This window comes from Benincasa hispida, chromosome 10, assembly GCF_009727055.1.
Source record: "Benincasa hispida cultivar B227 chromosome 10, ASM972705v1, whole genome shotgun sequence".
Classification (NCBI taxonomy): domain Eukaryota; kingdom Viridiplantae; phylum Streptophyta; class Magnoliopsida; order Cucurbitales; family Cucurbitaceae; genus Benincasa; species Benincasa hispida.
This window is the reverse complement of record NC_052358.1, coordinates 53,747,862-53,772,095: the sequence shown is the minus strand read 5'-3', so window position 1 is coordinate 53,772,095 and position 24,234 is coordinate 53,747,862. Positions and strand designations below refer to the sequence as shown.

The following is a 24,234-nucleotide window of genomic DNA, read 5'->3' as shown; positions in this document are numbered from 1 at the left end:
ATAAAATTAGACTAGAGGGGTGCAACCATAGATATCCTGCTAGTCCCTAGCATAAACTTGACATATAATTAGGTCTAGAGGGGTGCAACCATATATGCCCTGCTAGCCCTGGAAGCATAACCTTTATCTAATTAAAATTTAATCTTATTTCATCATCGTGAACAAACATAATGCATGAGGTCCTTTGTCGAGAAACGTATTTTAAACATGTAATGCAACATAACAATAACATAATTATGCAACATAACAATAACATAATTATGCAACATAACAAAGGCACACTACCATAAAACACTTAAAAGAGGATGAGATAAACTATTTACCTCAATTGTGATCCTAATTATTCCTTATGGTTCAGTCTTATAGATTTCATAAAGAACACTTATCATTAAAACTAGTATTAAAACTTTTGGATTAAGGAATTTGATGAACATATTTTGCTTAGTTATTTATAAAATCATAATTATTAAATCTTGAGAGTACTAACATAGCTATGCTTAATTATTTAACAATGATGATGATGATAACGATAATGATGAAGACGTTGGTGATAATAATAATAATAGTATTAGTATAATAATAATAATAATAATACCAGAATAATAATAACGACAATAGTAATAGTAATAGTAATAGTAATAATAATAATAATGATAGTAGTAGTAGACTAATGATAAGAATAGTAGTAGCAATAATAATAACAACAACAATAGTAATAATGATCGTAGTAATAATGGTAACAATAGTGATAATAATAACAATAATAATAGTAGTAGGTAGGTAGTAGTAATAATAATAAATACTACTAATAATAGTATTAATACAAATACTAATACCAATACTAATACTAATATTTGCAATATAGTAACAATATTATTAATAGTACTAGTGACATTAATAGCATTAGTAGTAGAATTAATAGTAATAATAATAACGATAATATTAATATTATAGATAACAATCTTATATTAATAGTAGAGTAGAAAAGTAGAAGCAAGAACAATAATAATAATAACAGTTTCTATAGTGGTAATAGAAAAAATAGTATTATTAATTAATATTTAACATACATTAGTAGTAATATTAGTGTGAATAATGGTAGTAATTAATTTCATGAAATGAATAAAATTAAATAGAAGAATAATTTTAAGGAGAAAGAAAGAGTAAAAGTAAAATAACTTACCTAATAATTTTTTTCTCTCTTATTCTCTCTTTTTTTTTTTTCCTTCTCCTTCTTCTTGTCCAACTTCCTTCCTAAGAGTGGTCTACTGCCACAAATTAAAAATTTTAATCTTAACGTATGAAATTTAAAATTGCTCTTCTCCAACTAGTCTTAGAATTAATTTAAAGTTAAAAATTCAACTTATAATTTTCTATAATATTTATATACATACTTGGGTTGTTAGAAATGTTGTCATCTTGAAATGTGGTTAAGTGGTGAATAATAGTCGTATTAAAATTGATGAGCTTGGTTTTTTGTTAGTTGATTTAAATAAAATAAGTCACCGCTTTGATTCTTTTTATACTGGCAAGCCAAGTAAGACAAAGTGTTTTATGTTGAGGATCCAAGTAATATCAGATGATTAGTTGCCCATACTCCACCATAAAAAGACTTTGAAGATTAATGTAATGACAATGAAATTGGAGATATCATACAACATTGTTAAGGAATACCTTATGATATGTCAAATATCGATACAAGTAATGACTTGGATGAGTGAAAAGCACAAGTATACACATCAAGCAATAATATAGTTTAAAACGACTTTGGTCGAACACTATCCTCAGAATCGATTTTCAATTCTTTTAGCTACTCAGAGATTTGTTCTAATTTATTTAAGAGACCAACTCATGATAAATACTAATCTAATCTAAATTTAGGAAAGTGAATAAACGGTAGTAAATAGCGTGAAATTGGACATAAACACTCTTGGGATGATGACTTGGTTAGTGGACTAACTTAATTAATTGTTTAACTCTTATACTGATTCAATGCTAACTGTAGACCTGGAAGTATAATATTCAAATATCCTTTTTCAAGCTCGACACTTTCTAAAACCTAACTATCAATTCATTATCATACAATCGATTAATTAGATGCAACATCAAGTCATTTCACTACGGCTTTCTATTACTTTGCTATCACTTTTGCATATAATTGAATAATAGTCTAACATGCTAGATCTAACCTACAAAGAACCTGAAAAGCGAGAGCACAATGTACATATAGTGAGAATGATTAACTGAGCTGTTGTAAAGAAGCTGAAATTGATCATCCATTACTTGTCCCCATGCTTGATATCAATAATATTGAATGTTGATGCTACAATATTGGTAGGGAATAAATGTTGACAGAGAATGAAATGAAAAATTAGTGTTGCATTCAATGAAGTATCGTGGTTGTTAAGGAGAAAGAACAAAACTGTAACGACTCGAGTTCAGGAGGGGTACATGAATGAACCGATATCACATCTGAATGAGAGAGATCCTGAGGACATGAAAGTATGACTAAGAAAGGGTTAAAAGAATTGAAAGTTACCACCTATACCAACAAGGTGTACCTTCCTTTTTGGTGGCTCAATCATAAGAACTCTAAAGTTAACCGCTCTAAGCATTTAAGGCAAGGAAGGAAGGGAGGATGACATAGCCAGGTCGCAGGGGACGTAGGGGAATGTCAGGGCCATTAGGGGCCGAATCCGGATTCCGAATACTGGACTGGGGCGTTACAAAAACAGACAAAGAGGAGATATGGAGAAGTGAAACATTTAATATGGACAAAACTTTCACACGTAAAAAGGGTAAAAAAAACATATTTTTTAGAAAAAGAAGTCAGTTACATAGAAATTTTTGAGTTTTGGGTTAATCTGGACCATTTCCCAATTATAAATGGTATTTTTTTCCAAAACATTAAGTTTCTATCGACATATCGATATTTTCACATTTTCATGGATTCAACATCATCATGACAAGTGAATCAACATTTCCATTATAGGATAGAAAAATTCATGAAACACAAAACAAATAAATTACAAAATGTCACTCATATAAATATAATATAAATAATAGACAGGTTAACTTGTTTAAAAATCATAAAATGTTTATTAATGATTTTTTTTTTATTTTTTGATTTTATAATTTTTTTTTTCAAAAATATTCATAAAAATTGATAAATATCGATATTTTCATAAAATTAATACTTATTAGTTGAAAGCAACATTTTAAACCTTGATGTTTTTTTTTCTTAAAAAAAACAACAAAAGAAAAAACAAAAAATTGTAAAGTACTTTTTCTTAGAGCTCAATCAACCGTCCACGGAGACTGAAGTTGATAGTTATTATTCAAATAAGAATGCTTGCGCCTAAAACCCTAGCCCGGTCTTGCCGTTTAGTTCCAAAACCCTGTTCTCTCACGTCTTGCTCTGCCCTCCAATGGCGACTCTCTCCTTCAAGAAGAACTACCGTTGTGTTCCGTTCCTTCAACAGTTCTACGAAGGCGGGGCTTTTGTAGTATCATCCGACGCTTCTTTCATCGCCTGTGCTTGTGGCGACTCGATAAAGATCGTCGATTCAGACACTGCGGCCATTCGGTCGACTGTGGAAGGTGGTGAGTCTGAGGTGTTCACCGCGCTGGCATTGAGTCCAAATGATAAATTGCTGTTCTCTGCTGGTCACAGCAGGCAGATTCGAGTCTGGGACCTCTCGACTATGAAGTGTGTTCGGTCTTGGAAGGTAAATGAGGGATTGAAGTTCATCTAGTGTTTTTATTTGATTATTGAGGAAGTAGGTTTGTTCAATTCTTGGACGGTTTAACTAATGGGAGCTTCATTTGGTACCTAAGCTTTAAAATGGACGAGTCAAGTTGGTAATTTGGTACTGGGAGAACCTCAATTTTCTGGAATTGATTATGAAGGCTGTAACTTTAGAACTACAACTTTTAAGTGGTTCTTCACAGTTGATGTCCGACTTATGGGAATATTTGACTTCCTTATGAATTAAACACATTCCTACTTTTTTTTTTTTTTTTTTTTTATAGAGAGAATTGTCGAAATAATGTGGCGTTTTTCTAACCTGCATTATGTTTTTGGCATAACTGAATGAACCTATTGTTAGTAGCGAGTAACTAATGATTTCCACTTCATTATTTGTTTTCTTGTTTTGTCTTTTGACTTTAAATAGGGGCATGATGGTCCTGTCATGGGTATGGCTTGTCACTTATCTGGGGGATTGTTAGCAACGGCAGGAGCTGACAGGAAAGTCCTTGTTTGGGATGTTGATGGTGGCTTCTGTACTCATTACTTCACTGGTCACAAAGGGGTTGTTTCTAGCATTCTATTTCATCCTGATCCTAGCAAACAATTGGTAAGTATCAGAACCAAAACATTTTATCTTCACTTTCTGTAATTTAATGCATTATAAAGGTCATTGTTATTAATATCCTAACCGCTTATCATTCCCTATTACATGATGTTGCTCGTTGAAAGTATGTTAATAGGGTGTTGTGAACCACCTGAAAGTATGTTAAAAGGGTGTTGTTTTACACGAGAGTTGTTTGTGGTTAGATATTGAGTTATTAGGAAAGCCATGTGGACCATAGTCTCTGTCAAGAGTGAACAAATGGCATCTCATCAATGAAGAGGAATGGATGTATGTCGCATCTCATCTGTGGATGCAAACTCCTTTCTGAAGTTGGTGCTTACAAGTCGGTCTCTTCTCTGTGTTTCATTGGTTTACTCTGTTAGCTGGCTTTGGAGTCTTTTAACATCTCATTGCCATTTCCAGAAGCCAACACTTCTTGAGAGAATCAAGAACAATGAAAGATGATGTTCATTGGCTAAAAAAGACTTCCAATAGGAAGGGTGCGTTGTAGAAAGTTGTTGTAGAAAGTTTTAGTTCTTTTGAGAATCATGGACAAATGGAACTCTTGTTTGATTAGTTTTTTTTTCCAGCCTTTCAACATATTATTTTTCAGCATTCACAGCCATGGCTTTTATTTCCTAGAAAATTGATGAACTTATTAGAGAATTGTTATGAGGGCACTCTTCATGGCAACAACTCGCACCAAATCAGGTGAAACATGGCTAGTCTAGCTAAAGATGAGGGGGCATATGCATAGGTATGATCAGAGACAAAACTGGCTATGATGCTTTTCTAGTGAAATGATGGCTCTTGGAGCCAGATGGCTATTACTAGCAAATACAACCCCTCTAGGATTCACATCCTCTTCCTTCGTCCACAATCTTTGTTCTCTCGATGTTCTTGGTTTCAAATTGCTAAGAGCTTGTTTAATAGAGAATTTTACAACAAAAATTTGAAAATAAGAGATTCAATAAAAACAAAGTTGTATTTATGTTTTCAGATATGTGTTTGGTAGCAGATTCAAAAATTGAATTCTAGTTTAAACAATTGTTTAAAATGTATTTGATACTATACATTTATAAATTATGAAACTAGTTGCAGTTACCCATTAATATTTAGTTGTTAATAAACTATTATTAATTTATTTATGAATATAATTTATGGTAAAAAAAGTTCATAGTTATTATTTTGTAATATTATATAATTTATAATACGATACATAATACATATTATATTTTTTAAAAAATGAATTGAGTTTATAACATGGTATATTATATTTCTAAATATTTTCATCTTTATTTAATATAATTCTACATTTTAAAATTTAAAATTCAAAATTTGGATGCAATGAAGACATAAAAATGTTAATGTTTTCTGAAGTTACACTATTTGGATTACGAAATCCGTAAATAGTTTTTCAGAAATAGAATTCGGGTTGTCTGTCAAACACATATTTGCTGAACTCAATGAATCTGAAAACATAAAACAAAATCCAGATTCTCTACCAAATAGGCCCTAAGTTACTCCCAAACTCATGCTTCCCAAAAATTATAATTCTTCTTTGGTTGCTAAGCCTAGGGTTGATTGTTATTGATAAAACCAAGAAAAGGAGCACTAGCTTCTACCTTAATCCTAACCAGACAGTCGCTACATAAGGAAGTTATAGACTGCTAGCCTTCTATTCAACTATTCCTATTATTTCCATTTATTGTTAGCCTTGGGTTTGTGAATGAGTGCTTGGATGCTTTCAACTTTAGCTCCCATTGTCTAGGTCTATCAACCAGTGTCTAGTCGAGTTGTTCACTTATCATAAGTTTGGTGGGCAGACAATAGTCATCTGAGTAAACGTGGAGTCCTCCTTTGGATGATTGGGTGGAACATAATCGATTTATTTATTTTTCTTGGAAGACTATTCAACTTTCAAAATTTGAGGTTTCATTGTGTTCTCAACTTCCTCTTGGTTATTATATCAAATCTTCTTTGCAATTATCTTTTTACTTCCGCAGATGCTAATTGGATAGCCTTTGTGTAACTCAATTGTCCTAGGCAATTCTTTGAAAAAAGGCAGCTCCATTGCCCTTTTTGTAATGTCAAGTATATTGATGAAATTTATCTTTTGTTTAAAAAAGGGTTGCAAATACTAAGGGAGATGCTGTCTCATGGTCATTCCTTTCTGGTGATCAAAGCTGAATCCAAAATTTATTGCATTTATTCCTCAATTTTTTTCTCTTTTGGTTTCCATTTTATTTTTCACATATAGGACTCAACAGTTTATTAAATATCTTTAATTTTGTAGTTGTGAAATGATAGTATGTAGTCTGTTTCCTCATTCACAAAATCCTTTTATCTTTGAGAATAACATAAAAACACTATATTTTTAGTATCACGTATGGGTACTCTACTGCCTTCAAATTGTTGGAGTTCAGCTTATCAAAAGACAACCTAGTAATTGATTGAAAGCCTTTTGTTTTCAATTTCTTATTGGTTGTATTTTTTGCAATTACTGATATTGGCCCTTGTATTTTAGCTTTTCTCTGGAAGTGAGGATGGGAATGTCCGAGTTTGGGATCTTATGTCTAAGAAGTGCATCGCTACACTTGGTCACGAATCAACCGTGACTTCATTTGCTATATCTGAAGATGGTTGGACCTTACTAAGTGCAGGAAGAGATAAGGCAAGGCTTAATTTCTTCTCCCTTCCTTCCCTCTCCCTTTTTTAATTATTATTTTTCAAAATTTTGGTGTCTTCCTAGAGAGTGCCATTTACTGTGCAGATCAGCCACATGTATATGTTTCTTATCTTGTTCTTTTTCCCCTTTCCAAGTTGAATTATATGTGCTAGTACTTGTATTTCTTATTATTCTTATTGATTCTGCAACCAGCACTCAATAATTATACTTTGTAACCCAAATGCTGCAGTAAACTGATTGGCTTAAAAAGTTTCTACAATTGGTCATTGAATTGTGTCTTACTAAGATTACTTGACTAACCAGATCTTTATTCTGTAAGGAAGGTTTGGTGGTTTAAATGTTGATGTGCTAGTGCTTTGGGGAGGGGTCTTCTCAATCCCTTGCCATTGGTCTGTTTTTGTTGGCTTTTGACGGAATATACATTGTTGTTTCTTATCCCAAAAAAAAAAAAAAAATGTTGACATGCACGTGCTAGTGCATGTTTGAACAATTGTAGTCATTTTTGATCTGCCAAACCTGAGACTAGAAATTTGGACATGCAAGCGTAAATCTCTGATAGATGATGAACAGCCAATAGATAGTTGTAAACTAGAGCTTGCATTGACTAGCTTACCACTTGGGGAATAATGGACCTGCACCACCTCACCGGCCCTTGCACAGGACTTAACTTTATCCAGGAAAAAGAGAGTATCTTTGAAGGGAAAAAAATGATTAATGGAGAAATTTGTTTTGCAATCTTACGGTGAACTTGGATGATAGCAACAGTAGAATTTGAAGGATTTGAATAGGTGTTTTTGATGGATAGCCCATGTCTTTCTATGTAATTATAATTTCTATGAAACCAACTTTTCATTGAAGAACGAAGAGTACACCACCCAAAGTTGGCCTCATGCTCATCGGGGGCCAATGAAAAAAGGTAAAGGAGATAGGTCTAAACTATGGTAGAATGTTAACCCTATGAGTTTGTTTGACAACTATGTACAAGTGGTTGTCTTGTAAAAGTAGTTGAGATACATGTAAGATGGTCTAGACTCTTGTGAATATAAAACCTGTGTACAATGAGAACAAAAAGGAAGTTTATACTTGTCAGTTCGAGCTATGGTTATTTTAATAGTTATTCACAGGAAATGTATGAATTGCAAATTTGGAACTTTCCTGAGATGCTTGCTTACTGAGTGGTAATTATCTTCTAGCATATTGGTTGTAGTCTTACAAAATTCCTGGAAATGAGCTGACAAACAATCACATCATGATTTCAGGTTGTGAATGTTTGGAACCTGCATAATTATACCTGCAAGAAGACTGTACTAACATACGAAGTCCTTGAAGCTGTTCTTGTAATTCATTCTAGTTCAGATTTTGCTTCATGTGTTGGTTCTTTCAGTAAAAAAAGAGAGGAAACTAGCGTGTCTCCAGCAATTTACTTTATCACAGTTGGAGAACGTGGGGTTGTTCGTTTATGGAGTTCCGACAGGTATAGTTTCAAATATCATATAATTTGTTCTTCCATGCATTTTGTTATTTCATTTTGCCGTATGTATGAAGAAACAGTTGTACTGACAAGAAGAGATGCACAAGTTGGGGAGTAATAAATGATTGCTCATGACCATATGCCTTCTTAGTGTAATAAATATTAGCAGAATGGATAATAGTGAGTTGTTGATGTAGCCTAAAGGAGGTAAAAGGAGAATTCTCTCCCGAATCAAGATTGTGGATCTTTTATTAGAATGAATAATGTGTTTGATACAAGAGGGGAAGATTCCTATTTACAGAGTTTAATTACGAGTGGGGATAAAAAGGGAATTAATCTAGAATATTATCTAATTATCCGATTAATCCCTATTCTTCTTACATCAGTTGTGCATGTACTTCATAAATTGTTATTTTGTTTTTTTTTTTTACCTATTCTGGATGTGTCTTCACCATGATTTGTAATTTTGTACTATGGATTGCATGCCACATGATATTGCCTAGTATGTCTGTGGGTCATAAATCTTGTCCGACACATTTTCCCCTCTATTATGAATGTTTTTACATCAAAAACTACATTTTCAGTGCAGTTTGCTTGTTTGAGCAAAAGTCCTCTGACGTTTCTAACAAGATGGATGAAGGGAATAGGGGCTTCACTGCTGCTGTTTTGTTGCCTTCAAATCGAGGATTGCTTTGTGTGACTGCTGATCAGCAGTTTATTTTCTATTCTCCAGTGAAAACTTCGAAAGACGAAATGAGTTTGATCACAAGCAAAAGGCTGATAGGTTATAATGAAGAGATTGTAGATTTGAAGTTCTTAGGTGATGATGAACAATTCATTGCAGTTGCTACCAATGTTGAACATGTAAATTGCTCTTCCTTCTTACTCAAAATCTTCTGGTTGCTTCTTTATTGATCTCTGAGAATCTAAAATTTTAATATGTTATGGAGGTGCCCGACTAAAGCGAAGGGTGCACTCGATTTCTATATGACAGTTGTGGGGTACTAGGTGAGCTATCTTTAACAGGTGCTCATCTGATGACTAATGTATGGACAAATATCCAGCACTAGGCTTCTACATGATGGATTTTCCCATTTCTGTAGGATGACCATACTGTTTCTCTAGCTGTCTGCAGCTACTCTATTTTATGAATAATCTATTCTGACGATCATTACATTTAGATATTGGACTACTTGTTCTCTTTGTTTAAATTAATATCTGTGTGGACATCTTGATAATTAAATGTATCAAATTTGGATGTTTACAGATCAGAGTTTATGATGTTGCTTCCAAGTCATGCTCATACATATTGGCTGGTCATACAGATATAGTTCTTTGTCTTGACTCGTGTGTATCAAGCTCTGGAAGCACACTTATTGTAACTGGAAGTAAAGATAACAATGTAAGTTGTCCATTCCCTCCCTCTTTCAGACAGTTGATTTTTTATCTTCCTTTTCTCTTCATGTAAGGGTTATCGAAAATACCCTTTGTGAAAAAGTTGCTTTCTGCTAAGAAATTTGTCACTTATATAAGAAAATAATAATCTCTCTTCTCTTCATGTAAAGGTTTTCATACTTTTTTTTCATACTTCTTTTTCTGTTAATGTATATATATATTTATGGTCATTCCTGTTTCTTTCTTGCTATATGTATGTGTGTGTGTATATATATATATATGTACGTATGTATGTATGTATGGTCATTTCTCTTTTTTCTTCCTGTAATTAAGTAGTACTGGATCTGAATTTGTCCCATGAGTACGATGTGTTGGCACATTATATTAGTTGGTCAAATTATTTATATTTTATGGTTGCTTAGCTTAAAGAAGTGTGTACTTCCGTCTCATACGTCTTTCTGTATAGGTTAGGTTGTGGGAAGCAGAAAGCAAAACATGCATAGGTGTTGGTGTAGGTCACATGGGAGCAGTTGGAGCGGTTGCATTTTCAAAAAAGCGACGGGACTTCTTTGTTAGTGGCAGTAGGTAGGTGGGTTTTATTGTATGATTATTTCCTTTCCATTTACATTTGTGTTCTGTATGTGGAGGCAGTGATTAGCAATTTTTAATTAAAAACGTTCATAAGGATCATTTGGATTGAGATTTCTCTAACTAATGACATGGTGATCAATTCATTGTTTACCATATCCGTGTCTTTTTTTGTAACCCCAAGGGGTGGCTTCATTGGCTAAGGTCTTCAGATGAGCTTTATTAGATATTACTTCATTTGGTTTGTCTTTAATCCCTAAAGCATGACTAACCTTGATTATTGACAATCTTATTATTTGAGTCAAGTCCTTGATTGAGGACCCTTAAGTCCTGTGCTTCTGTTCGACTCTGGACCAAATTGATGAAAGGTCTTGTGGCCTGTATTTTTAGAATCTATTCTAGGCATCTGTTTTGCATACTTATACTTTTTTAGTTAGTAACTTGATTCTTGACAAACAAATAAGATGAAAACGATTCTCATATTTTCTGCATTTATATTTAATTACTTTTTGGTTATTTGGTTCAATGTGTTACTTTAGTTTTGCCATCAATGTTATGGCTACATTTTTCACGTAGTGCTGCATAAAATGCATATACCCATATACTTTTTTTTGTGTAAATGTTTTTGTTGTTACTTTGTGACATATTAATTTATATTGTTGTCTTTTTAGTGATCGTACTCTTAAGGTGTGGAGTTTTGATGGTCTTTCTGAGGATGCAAAGCCTAATAATTTGAAAGCTAAAGCCATTGTAGCTGCCCACGACAAGGATATCAATTCCATAGCAGTTGCACCAAATGACAGTTTAGTTTGTAGTGGTTCTCAGGTTAGTAATTTATAAATAATATTTTGACCCACTTCCAAATAAATTACTTCCTGCCACCAGCAGGTTTACAACGCAACAACACCTGACCTTTGCTTTTCCTTTTTAATTATATATATTGACTAGTTTGTATGTTTAATTTTTTAATACTAACTGCTTCGGGAGGTTGCTAAATATTTGGCTTCTAGTTGGAGCACATCAACATGGTTTTATAACTAAATTCTACTAATTAAATCCAACTTGAGCTGCACGTGCGTGTGCGTGTTGGGGGGGAGGGGTGGCCTTTCACCTCTTATATTTTCAGACCAATAAATGGTGTCTTCCCAATCATAAAAAAGAAGGCTCCACAATGTAAAAGTGATAACTGATTTTATTTTCCTCTCACTATTGATTTTCTTATGAATAAATAGTTACAGTTATATTAGACAGGATTCTTGTTATTCTATGATCGAGTAATATTTTCTGGTCTTCATGGTTTTAATATATTTCTGCCAACTTGAGAATATAAGAAGTATATCCTCAACCAAAATATGTGGTAATCTAATTCCTACCCTATATGTTGTGGAACTCACAAGACAAAATTTATAATAATACATCTCTATACTGTTTTTTATATCTATGCTAAACTCTATGGCCTTTGATTTGGAATTTCCATTTGCTCACAGAATTTTTTCGATTAATAATTATCTATTCCTTATTAACATCTTTAAGACAGGATGAAAATCATTTTTAATTCAAGGAAAGCTGATTGCGCTCTCAATGAAGAATTGAACCAATACTTAATATTACAATACCATAATCAAACTGAATTATAATGTAAAAAAATGGCTCTCTAAAATTTAATTCTGACTTGCAACTGCTCTTAGTACTGGAGTGGAGCTCCTTTTGGTGGTTTGACGATTAAGCCTTCATTTTGGGTACTTGAATGTCCAATAAGCTATTCATTTTCACCAAGCTCCACTGAAATTGAGTAATGGTGCACAATCAACAACTTTAATAGGCTCTTAACTCATATAAAACAAATAGGCTCTTTTAACTTCGATTGAGCTTCTGTTCTAAATATTATCTGTCACTTTTTGTAGAATTCTTGTCACTTTCTTTTGAAGAATTCTTACTTGGTTTGTTATTCATCTTTGGGTTCCTCATTGTTAGGACCGAACGGCTTGTGTTTGGAGGCTTCCTGATCTAGTATCTGTGGTTGTGCTTAGAGGACATAAAAGGGGGATTTGGTCTGTAGAGTTTTCACCAGTTGATCAATGTGTAGTCACTGCTTCTGGTGACAAAACTATTAAGATTTGGGCAATATCAGATGGTTCCTGCTTGAAAACATTTGAAAGTCATATGTCAAGCGTGTTGAGGGCTTCTTTTCTTACTCGTGGTACCCAACTTGTATCTTGCGGTATTGATCCTCACCGCTATTGAGTTTGGCAGTTTTCACCTGTATACTAAGTTAGATATGACACGTCCAAGTTATCGTCTTTTCAGGTGCTGATGGATCAGTCATGCTATGGACAGTAAAAACAGAGGAGCGGATTGCTGTCTATGATCAGCATGAAGACAAGGCGAGCAATTGACTCTGTTATTTTTTATTATTGCTACTATTTCTTTTGTTTTTATTGTGATCAGTTATGCTTTTCGGTGTCTGCTCCAAGCATCACCGAGTGGATGATAGATAGTTCAATTAATCTTTAGGGGCAAGATCATTCTCTTTATCTAACTCGAGCCTTTTGAAGGAAGGTTTTAGACTAGAAATAAGAATATTTGTCTTTATACGTTGCTAGGTTCAGATGGGCTGGATTTCTTGCCAGTCCTTTTTCTGCTAATGAATGTAAATAATGTAGTTTCAATGTAATTGTCACTTATCTAAAGAAAATAAGGTAAAGGAACTTTTGTTATTGACAACATTTTAGTGTGCAGGTTTGGGCATTAGCTGTGGGAAAGAAGACAGAAATGCTTGCTACAGGTGGAAGCGATGCTGCTGTCAATCTCTGGTATGATTCTACGGCACTTGATAAAGAGGAAGCTTTGCGCAAAGAGGTTAGATGGATATCTCATTATCTTTTTAATTCTTGTATTTTTGTTTATGATATTTCATGGATGCTGAACTATTAGAAATTAAAGATTTAAGATGGTTTAATCTTGTACAAATGGAGTTGTTTTTGCAAATCTATGATGCTCTATAGATATTTTATTTCTAATCTGTCTTCGAAAAAAGTGGATCTTTTGAGCCCCAAAATTGAGAATTACTTTTCATGGTTCACCATCTCGTCTATTTGTTAGGATTGAAATTGTTCTGGGGAACCCCTCTAGAGGTATTATATCTCGGAAGGATTTCTAGAAATGGTGAAATAAATCTTGTTCTTTTTCTTTTTTTGGATAAGAAAAATACATCGTGTTCTATGGTTGTGTCTGACGTTAAAGGACTTCTTAACCAAAAACTCTTTTTGGTGAATTAGAAATTACTCATCTGATAGCCATAATGAACCAAAGTGCTACCTGGTGCAACAAGTAGGGAATTGATATAGTTTCATTCTTCGGATAGTCTAAATGGCTCGGTGGTTCTGTTGTAAATATCTTATGGCACAAGGTTACTGTTAGCAAGTACGAGCCCATCCTTTTGAGTGGACTGGTGAGGGGTTAAATGGCACTTCAAGAAATTCGTCGAAAGCAATTATGTCAGATCTTCCACTTTCTTCTTAGTTTATTCATAATGTGGTGGGGGATAGGCGATATATTGGGAGGACAAGTGGTTGGTATAGGCTCCTTGTATTCTCGCTTATATTATCTGTCCTCTTTCATAAACTACTCGATAGCTTTGATCCTCAACAAGTTGGAGTTGTCTCCTCATCTCTCCTTGGGTTTCCGATATGCATTGGCTGGTAGGGAAACGTTGGATGTTCTTCCTCTGTTATCCCCTCGTCCTTTTGCTTTAGGCTTGAGAGAAGGGATGTTTTAGGCTTGAGAGAAGGGATGTTCACCTTTCTTTTCCTTCCAAAGGTTTGTCTTTTAGGTCTGAGAGAAGAAATGTCCTCCTTTGAAAGCCCTTTTACTTCCAAAAGTTTTTCTTGTAGCTCATTTCTTCAATTTGGTAGGTAAACATTTCCTAGAAGGTGAAGTTCATCTTGGCTAGAGGGTTTTTGGTAGATGGGCTACGTTGTATTCTCTTCTGTAGGACGTCTAAGCACCTGGATCACTTACTGTGGAGTCATGGTTTTGCTCTTGCAGTCTGGTGCTTGCGTTCTTTGTGATGTTTGGTTTCAGCTTTGTCAATCCGCTGAGTTGTAGGGAACAATGTTTCAATAAGCTTTGAGACTTACGACTTTGCTGAACCATAAGAGACATGCACCTTCTTTGAATCATAAGAGACATGCACCTTCTTTGAATCATAAGAGACTTGCTCCTTGTGAAAATGCATAGAGACTTAAAATCTCTAAGTCTAGTCTAATGATTAGAAATATAATAGTGATTTGCCTAATTCTTCAAAAATATTAAGGTTTGAGTTGTGACAATTTGAACTATGACTCTGCTTTTATTGTTGTGACTTTAAAAACACTGAAGGCAAACATTTATAGTATAGATCATTTTTATTAATGATAATAGTAATAGTAGTTATGATAAAAATATCCTTTAAGAATTTTTGATCAAGTGAAAATTGTGGTGGTGAATTTTCTTTTTGCACTTTTATATGGCTATCATGTTTACTAGTACTTGGTTATACTAATTTAGGATGTGTAAAATGTTATTAATTCACTATTTGAGGCTTATGTCTCATACTACATCAAGACTCACGCCTTTCCTCTTGAAGAGGAAAAGCCTCAAGGTCACCTTTAGTCTTTTGAAACATTAGTAGGAAGTTTATTGAGGAGAGCTTATCCTCCCCACACCCTTCCGTGTGAAAGGAAATTTTTGTTGTAGGTTAGGATCTAAGCTTTTTTGGGAGCTTTAGGATGAGAGAAATAATAGAATCTTTAGAAGCTGCAAGAGTGCTTGTAACACTGTTTTGACTTTTGTTCTTTTTTTTTTTTTTTTCTTTTTCTTTTGAATATAAATGACAACTTTCATTGAGATGAAAATGAAAGAATACAACAGCACATAAAACCCAAGTCTACAAAAGAGAGGAATCCCTCTAAAAGAAGGGACTCCAACTATATAAAATAGAACCAATAAATAGTCACAAAAGGTCGTCGGATCCATAGCCGAAAGAAAAATATAATATCTAACAAGGGACCTAACCTCGAAAGATTCTCTCTCTTAATCCCTGAACATCTTGTTATTCCGTTCCTCCACATAACCCAAACCTCAAAAGAGTACTTGTAACAATAATGGGTCCTCCCTTGATAGATTTTCTCTCTCCAGACCTTTATTTTTAGGCCCTTTTGTAAATATTTGCTTGGTCTTATTTCTTGACTAGAGCCCTTTCATGTAATTGGGTGCCTTTTGTGGGCTTTTCATTTTTGTATGCCTATGTATTCTTCCATTTTTTACTCAACTAAAGTAAAAAAATTTCATTAAAAAAAAAAAAAGAAAACATTCTGCAGGTAGAGTACCTATTGTTCTGGTGACAGGGTGCTTGAGTAGCTGGAGATCAAAGAAAATGTTGAGCATGTGTATGGACGTAGAGTGATTACGGCTGTAGGTCTTTGGCCAATGTGCTGTGAGGGCCTTTCTTATTTTCCAAATCTGAGCTTTATTGCACCTAGGTAGGTGGCTATTGAGATTTTGGGAGTCCAGGACTAGCTAATAAAGTTATGCCCCACCCCGTGGGAGAATGACTATGGGGTTGGATAATATGTTGGGCTGGTATTCACATCCATTCATGGTATAAGAAAAAAGAAATGATAAACTCTCCAATTGTAAAGAAAAAAAATGATAAACTATAATGCTGAAAAAGGAAGAGAAAAGAGAGAAAAAAAGGGCACACACAGGTTTACGTGGAAAACCCTAGTACAGGGAGAAAAAAACCACGATATAGAATTTTCTTATTAGAATTGATACATTAGGATACAAGCAGATTGCACGTCTATGTAGAAAAGTAGGGAACCCTAGAGTATTGTAAAAAGACAAAAATACCCCTAGGGTATAAATCCTACTTTCAACACTCCCCCTCAAGTTAGGGCGTAGATATCACAAAGGCCCAACTAGCTAACACATAAGTCAAAACCCTGTCTAGAAAGGCCTTTTGTGAGAACATCTTCTATTTGTTGACTGGAAGGAACGTAGGGGATACAAATGTTGCCACTGTCAAGTCTCTCTTTGATGAAATGTCTATCAATTTTCCACGTGCTTTGTTTTGTCATGTTGCATTGGATTATTTGCAATGCTTATTGCGACTTTATTATCACAATAGAGTTTCATCGGAAGATCACTATCTTGATCGAGATCTGTTAGCACCTTTTTCAACCAAATCTATCCCAAGACTCATGGCCCTGTATTTTGCCTTGGCACTGCTTCTGGCAACAACTCCCTGTTTCTTACTGCTCCAAGTAACGAGGTTACCCCACAAGAAGGTACAATATCTAGATGTCAACTTTTTGTCTACCACAGAATCTGCCCAATCAGCATCCGTGTGCCTCAATGCACCGTTTGTCAGATTTTCTGAACATCAATCCCTTACCAAGAGAGTTTTTCAAATATCTCATGATGCACTCTGCTGCTTTCATGTGTTCTTCATAAGGAGCTTGCATAAACTGACCGACTGCACTGACAATATAGGATATGTCTAGTCTGGTATGAGAAAGGTAGATTAACTTCCCAACAAGCCGCTTATACCTTTCCTTGTTGATCGGAATACTGTTATTCAAGTTACTGAGTTTAGCATTAACTTCCACAAGGGGTATCAAACTGGTTTACACCCTGTCATACTTGTCTCCTTAAGTAAGTCGAGTGTATTTTCGTTGAGAGCTTGAAATTCCTTCTTTTGACTGAGCCACTTCATTCTGAGAAAGTATCTCAATTTTCTGAGGTCCTTAATCTCCAATTCCTCAGCATTTTCCTCTTCAGCCAGTCAATTTCTGAAGCATCATCACCTAATATGACAATGTCATCCACATACACAATAAGAACTACAATTTTCCCTGATATTGACTTTTTCGTAAAAAGGGTGTGATCTAAGTGTCCTTGATTGTACCCTTGTGATTTTACGAAGGTGGTGAATTTGCCAAACCAGGCTCTTGGAGACTGTTTCAATCCATATAAGGACTTCCTTAGTTTACAAACTCGGTGATTAAACTGTTTCTCGAACCTCGGAGGAGGACTCATGTAGACTTCTTCTAATTCTCCATTAAAAAAGGCATTTTTCACATCAAACTGGTGGATAGGCCAGTTTTTGTTAACAGCAACTGAAAGTCTTGGAATAATCTATTCCGAAGGTCTGAGTAAAGCCTCTGGCAACTAATCTCGCCTTGTATCTGTCAATTGTTCCATCAGACTTGTATTTAACGGTAAACATCCATTTGCACCCAACTGCCTTGTGTCCCCTTGGGAGAGTAACTCGGTCCCAGGTGTTATTTTTCTCAAGAGCTCCCATTTCCTCCATAACTGTAGTTTTCCATTCAGGAATCTCCATTGCTACATGTATATTGCTTGGTATTGTAACTGTATCCAGGCTCGTAGTAAGGGCATTGAATTTGGAAGATAGATTATTGTAAGACAGGTAACTTTGCAGTGGATACTTCGTGCAGGATCTTGTACCTTTTCTCAAAGCAATAGGAAGATCAAGAGAGGTATCATGGCTTTTCTTCCCATTTGATTCTCCACTACAGGATCTTGTACCTTCGTGCAGGATCTTGTACCTTTTCTCGAAGGTAGCAATTTTTGTGTCGATCTGAGTTTCTACAGTGGTATAGAACTGCTAAAAGACCGATGAGACCTCGGACTTATCGGTGAGAAGGAAGACCTAGGTCAGCCAATGAATGTTGCAAACAAACGTTTGTTGGTAGAGGTAGTAAGTAGTGTAGGACCCCAAACATCGCTATGGAAGAGTGAATGGCTTGGAAGGCTTATAAGGTTGAGAGCTCAGCGAGACACGAGATTATTTAGCACGAATACACACATCACAAGTCAAAGTCGAATATATTAACATTGTGAAATAGATGGGGAAATAAATATTTCATATAATAGAAACTAAGATGTCCAAGACGATAATGCCATAACATGTAATCTTTTTCAAAAGTAGAAAAACATGATGAAAGTAAACTAGTCCTATCACATATCCTAGAAGAAGTATCTTTAGTAAGGAAATAGAGCCTCTGTCATGCCGGACAGTGCCAATCGTCGTCCCCGAGCTTAGATCCTGAAAAAACAGCATCAGGTGAGAAAGTGACCCGACATTTCAAATCCGTTGTAATCTTACTAACAAATAATAAATTATAGGAAATTTTGGGAATACACAACACATCTCGTAGAGTTAATCCCTCAAAGGGAGAAAGATGGCCTTTCCCAGCCACAGGAGCAAAAGATCCATCAGCAATTCTTATTCTCTCATTCCCAACACTTAGATAGTAAGAAATAAACTGATCAGAGGAGCCAATTAAGTAGTTGGTAGCCCCCAAATCTAGAATCCACGGCTCATTACCATTTATACTAACAAGGCCAAAGGATTGAATCGTACCTGACTGGGCAATTGTGCTCACACCCACAACACTGGAGTTATTCTGGCTAGTCTCTTGGTTTTGAGGCTGAGGACCTCCATTTGCGAACTCATTTGCCAGTGCTCGTCCAGAACTTGACTGATGCCGTTTACCATTAGGTGGACGATCATGCAGCTTCCAACACTGATCTTTGGTGTGCCAGAGCTTCTTGCAGTGTTCACACACCAGGGAGGCTTACTGTTCTATTTGTTATTAACAAGATTTGACATCTTAAAAGCAGTAGAATCAGTTGACGAATCAACATATTATTCATAGCACTCGATCTGTCTTTCTCGAGGCGAATTTCAGAGAAAACTTCCATCAGGGATGGTATCGGACGATGTCCCAGTATTCAGCTCTGTACAACATCGAACTTAGAGTTTAGCCCAGCAAGGAAATCATAGACACTATCAGTTCCCTCAGATTTGAAATGTTGGACTCCCCCACACGGACAGTCTCAGACCATCTTGTGACAAAGGTCCATTTCTTGCCAGAGAAGAGATAGCTTGTTGAAGTAAGCTGTAACATCCATTGTTCCCTGCTTGCATTCGTGAACTTGCTTGCGTAAGGTATAGAGTCGGGAAGCATTTTGTCGTTTGGAATATAGCTTCTAAACAACATCTCAAATATCTCGTGCAGTGGTAGCATATAGTAGAGGCTTTCCAATATGAGGCTCCATACTGCCTACTAAAAAAGACTAAAGTAAGGAATTCTCCCCCTTCCAGATACGTTCTTGGGGGTCACCTGGTCTCGGTTTCAGAATTTCACCTGTCAAGTACCTGAATTTATGTCGACCCTCAAAGGCCATTTTAATAGATTGAGATCACGAAAAGTAATTGTGACCATTTAATTTTTCCCTAATGATAAAGCCGGCAAAATTTCCCATAGCCCCAAAAAATAAATTTGCAATAGGTAAAGCAGGGAAAGAAGTTACTGAATTTCTTGAGTAAATCGGTAAGTTTGAGGGAAGGCCTCATTGGACATTTGAGGTCGTTCCCAGAGCTTGCTGAACAGATTCGTATTGTTGTTTAATTTGAAGTTTAAGTTGGGTAAATTGATCTTGGATTGTACCAACTTGACCTTGAGGGTAGTGGGATGATGACTCCCCAACTTCAAACCCTCCAATTGTAGGAGACGACAGGCCCAAGCTACTACTCAAATCCGACTGGAACAAAGGGTTGCTAATGGTCGGCGTTGGGTGGCAGTCGTGACTAGGGTCGGCTCCAACAAGGTAGAAGCCGCAGTTGGGATCGGCTGGAACCGGCTGCGGTTGCGGTGGGATCGACTGGAATTGGCTGGGATCGTGCCGATTATTGGGATTGCACCGACCTGTGGAGTCGCGCCAGTTTGCTGCTGCTGTGCGGCTTGGATTGCGCCGATCTGTGGAGTCGCGCCAGTCTGTTGCTGGTGTACGGGTTGGATCGCGCCGATCAGTGGCAGTTGGGGCATTGACTGCGGCTAGAATCCAAACGTCTGAGGTGTGCCATGAAAACTTGCTCCGGTCGGTTGGTTAATTCTGTGGAGATGTGGGAGAATTGTCTGGCAATACCGTTCTATGACATTTTGCACGATAATGGCTATATTGGTGCCATTGTTGTCAACTAATGGCAATTGTGACTCTCCTATTGGGTTTTCCTCAATGGTGGCTAGGGTTTCGTCTCCTTGCTCTGATACCATGATGAAAAACGAAGAGAAGAGAAAAAAAAGGCACACACAGGTTTACGTGGAAAACCCTAGTATAGGGAGAAAAAACTACAATATAGAATTTTCATATTAGAATTGATACATCAGGATACAAGCAGGCTGCACGTATATACGGAAAAATAGGAAACTCTAGAGTACTATAAAAAGACAAAAATACTCCTAGGGTATAAACCCTACTTTTCAACCTATAATATGTAATGGGAATCTCAAATTTAAACCAACGAGAAGTATTAGTAAGGACCAAATCCATTAAATGATCATACGTAAAGGAGGAAATCCCTAAAAACACGTCCATTACAATTTTACATTCACCCCATATAGTCATTGTAAGTAATATACATAACTTCAGATGTTGGGTTTTTCCTATTTCATTCATTCAATAAAATATTTCTTTATCCAAAAAAGAGAACCCCCTCCCAAAAGAGCTAATTACAAAACCTTTTTCCAATTGTTGTGAATTAGCGCAATTGGATAATTACAAAAGAATTGGTTGTAAGTATGGCACCACCAAGAAGCTAAAAGATGAGTTTAATATGTAGATAAGGGGTTAAAAGACTAAGAAGTGTCCACTGTTAAATACTTCTAACTATTCAGAGGTAAATCTTGGACTTGCGGATTAAACTAGAGCTTGACAGAAAATCCTATTTTTTATTATTATTATTTTTTTTACCTAAAGTCCTTTTTATGCGTAGGTTTGTTGACATGTACTCAATGATTAATGCAGGAAGAAGGTGTTTTGAAAGGTCAGGAACTGGAAAATGCTGTTTCTGATGCTGACTACACCAAAGCGATTCAAATTGCCTTTGAACTCCGTAGGCCACATAGGCTATATGTATTATTTTCTGAACTTTGCAGGTTAGCAATATTTTACATTTTGTTTTCTGCGTATACCTCATTGGTATATTCTTAGATTTGTTCTCTCCACAGCAAGAACGACTCTGATAATCATGTTGGAAAGTCTCTCGGTGCTCTTGGAAAGGAAGAGTTTCGTCTATTGTTTGAATATCTTAGAGAATGGAATACGAAGCCTAAACTTTGCCACGTTGCACAATTTGTGCTTTTCAGAGCTTTCAGCGTCCTTCCTCCAACAGAGATCACTGAGGTATGTCTTCTTCTGTCGCTTCAAGTTTAACATGGAAGACATGTCAAACATTTCAAAGTACACGATCCATCTCTTTTTTGGCGAATGGTCTTCTTTTTAGTGGTTTTTTTTTTAAAATTAAAAAAAAAAAAAAGAAAACAAAGCTTTTCGTTTATAAAATAAAAGAGTCTTAACGCTCAAAATTACAAGGAAACCAAACTAAATTAATTTTCTTTTTAGTGGCTGTGGTTTCCTTTTGAAGAATGAAGCCTGTGGAATTTAAAAACTAAAAAACAAAAATAGTTTTTGATTTTTCCCCCTAGTCCCATAGTATGGTTAGGATTTAGATATACATTTTATTTATTTATTTATTTATCATTATTATTTTTTGAAAATAGGTTGGAAATGGAAACAAACAAAAAAAGTGTTGGTAAATAAGCATGATTTTGAGAAACAAACCAAAAATTAAAATGTCATCAACCGAGCTTTAATGTATGGAATTGAATTTGTAAAGGAATGCAATTAAGTTTAGTTGTAAGAATCCTAAGTGTATTAGGAAGTAGTTTCAAATATGTTTACACGCGTGTCCGGTATGATGTTTTATACCCGTCCCTTTCCATTAAGCTCAGTATATGTATATGAGTGTGCACACATAATGGACTGAGAAGTTATGCCCGGAAGAAAACAGTGTTTTCAGTTCTGTGAAAATCCTGCGGGGACTATAACTTAAGGGATTGAATTGCATTTTTTTTTCCCGTTTATGTTTTAAATAGCTTTCACCTGTTGTGCTTGGAAACGAACACTAAAGGGGTTGGCCATCTATCATTCAAGATCTTGTTGCTGGTATTTGAATGTAGATCAGTAGATTTTGCCAACCCTTTTCATGTTTCTATTATGCTTACGTGTGTGTGTGTATATATATATTTTCAGATCAAAGGTATTGGGGAACTACTTGAAGGTCTAATCCCATATTCCCAGAGGCATTTTAGCAGGATAGACAGACTTGTAAGAAGCTCATTTTTGTTGGACTACACACTGACTGGAATGTCAGTGATTCAACCAGAGAATGATGCCAATGACAAACCCCCAGCTGACATCATTATGAAGACTGGAACAGCAGATATAAAGCTTTCGAATGAACATACCGATGAGCAGAATCAGACTCATAATGAGCCAGAAGATAAGGCTCCCTCTAAGAAACGTAAATCCAAATCGAAAAGTAGCTCGAAAAAGAAAGCTAAGAGTGTGGCCTACACTGAAGTTGCAGCTTCGTAAAACAAGTAAGATGTGTAACTCACAGCCATTAATTGCCTCAAGTAAGAGGTATTTGCTCGGTTTCTCCATGGCATTATTTTGCCCACTCTATCAGTGGTGCCAAGAAGTACTGAGAAGCTGAACCTGTATCAAAGAAATGACTAATTAGCAAACGACTTCGTCCCATTTTCCCAAGTCTTTGCCCGGGTGGCCCTACAACATCGGCCTCAATTTTGGTAACAATATTTTACTCATTAATCTAGTTGTAACATTATGAATAATCGTCACAAGAATTAGTATGGTTGAAACTTGAGTGAGTTATTGTTCATACATCTTTTATAGTGTGAAATGTCATGTTCTAATTCAGAAAATTGTTGCATCTAGAATTTTAGCTTGCGGATCTCGTTCCTCGAATTTTGTAAATTTGAGTGTGCTTTGTCCAGCTGTTTTGCATATTATCCTATTCATATGCCTATGACCAGCCTCATACTCGAGAAGTAAAAAGAAAATCAGAACCTTATTGGTTTATTTTGCTTATTTAATTTTATCTCTAATTCTGCGTCTAATGTCTTGAAATTTAATCTTAGGCTTGTTCTTTTGAAATTATCTGTGAAATGAAGTATTGAATATGTGGAAAGGATCACAATTGAGTAAAAAGAACAAGAGTAAATTTAATCAGAGATCTTAAACCTCTTTTTTGGGCAGAAAATTTAATTCACCACATTGTATCAATTTCATCGAATTACACTTCAAATTTAAGTAAATTTTGTCATCTTTAACCTTAAATTTTAGAAAGTATTAGCAAATTTGCGTTTCTAACCTCAAGTATAATTTTATCCGAAAGTTCTAAATTTTGACAAGGTTATTAAACTTAAATGTGGGCTCATTTTACCATATCTATCATGTATCAATTTGTAGGAACCCAATTTCTAGGAAGTTCTTAATGGAAAAAATTAATTCATAATAACCAAAAAAAAAAAAAAAAAATCGTTCAAGTTTTTCCTAAACATTTAATTCACTCTGTTTTTCAAACACTAATCCTACTTCCCATTTTTCAAAAAAAGAAAATTCTTCTCACTCCCCACCGTTAAATTGTTTAATCTTTAAGCCACGTTAAATAGAAGAAAATGGTGTTATATTGCCTCTTTTTGGTCTAATATTTTAAAGATATTCTCGAATTTTCTAATATACTTGTAAAGATGAAAAATTTCCAGTAGTCATGAAATTGTTAGATGGAAATTTGATTG

The 24,234-nt window shown here is 35.3% G+C and overlaps 1 protein-coding gene across 1 annotated transcript; it reads left to right on the top strand.

Annotated features, from left to right (window-relative positions):
• Nucleotides 1–3,335: 3,335 nt before the first annotated feature.
• LOC120088858 (transducin beta-like protein 3) lies at nt 3,336–23,450 on the top strand. Its single transcript, XM_039046303.1, has 14 exons — nt 3,336–3,728; nt 4,176–4,358; nt 6,883–7,029; nt 8,304–8,518; nt 9,100–9,379; nt 9,783–9,917; nt 10,377–10,495; nt 11,170–11,323; nt 12,473–12,719; nt 12,806–12,882; nt 13,238–13,357; nt 21,377–21,507; nt 21,580–21,754; nt 22,664–23,450. Exons 1-14 carry the CDS (start codon nt 3,429–3,431, stop codon nt 23,006–23,008), a joined length of 2,628 nt encoding a protein of 875 aa, XP_038902231.1. The 5' UTR covers nt 3,336–3,428; the 3' UTR covers nt 23,009–23,450.
• The last annotated feature ends 784 nt before the right edge of the window (nt 23,451–24,234 follow it).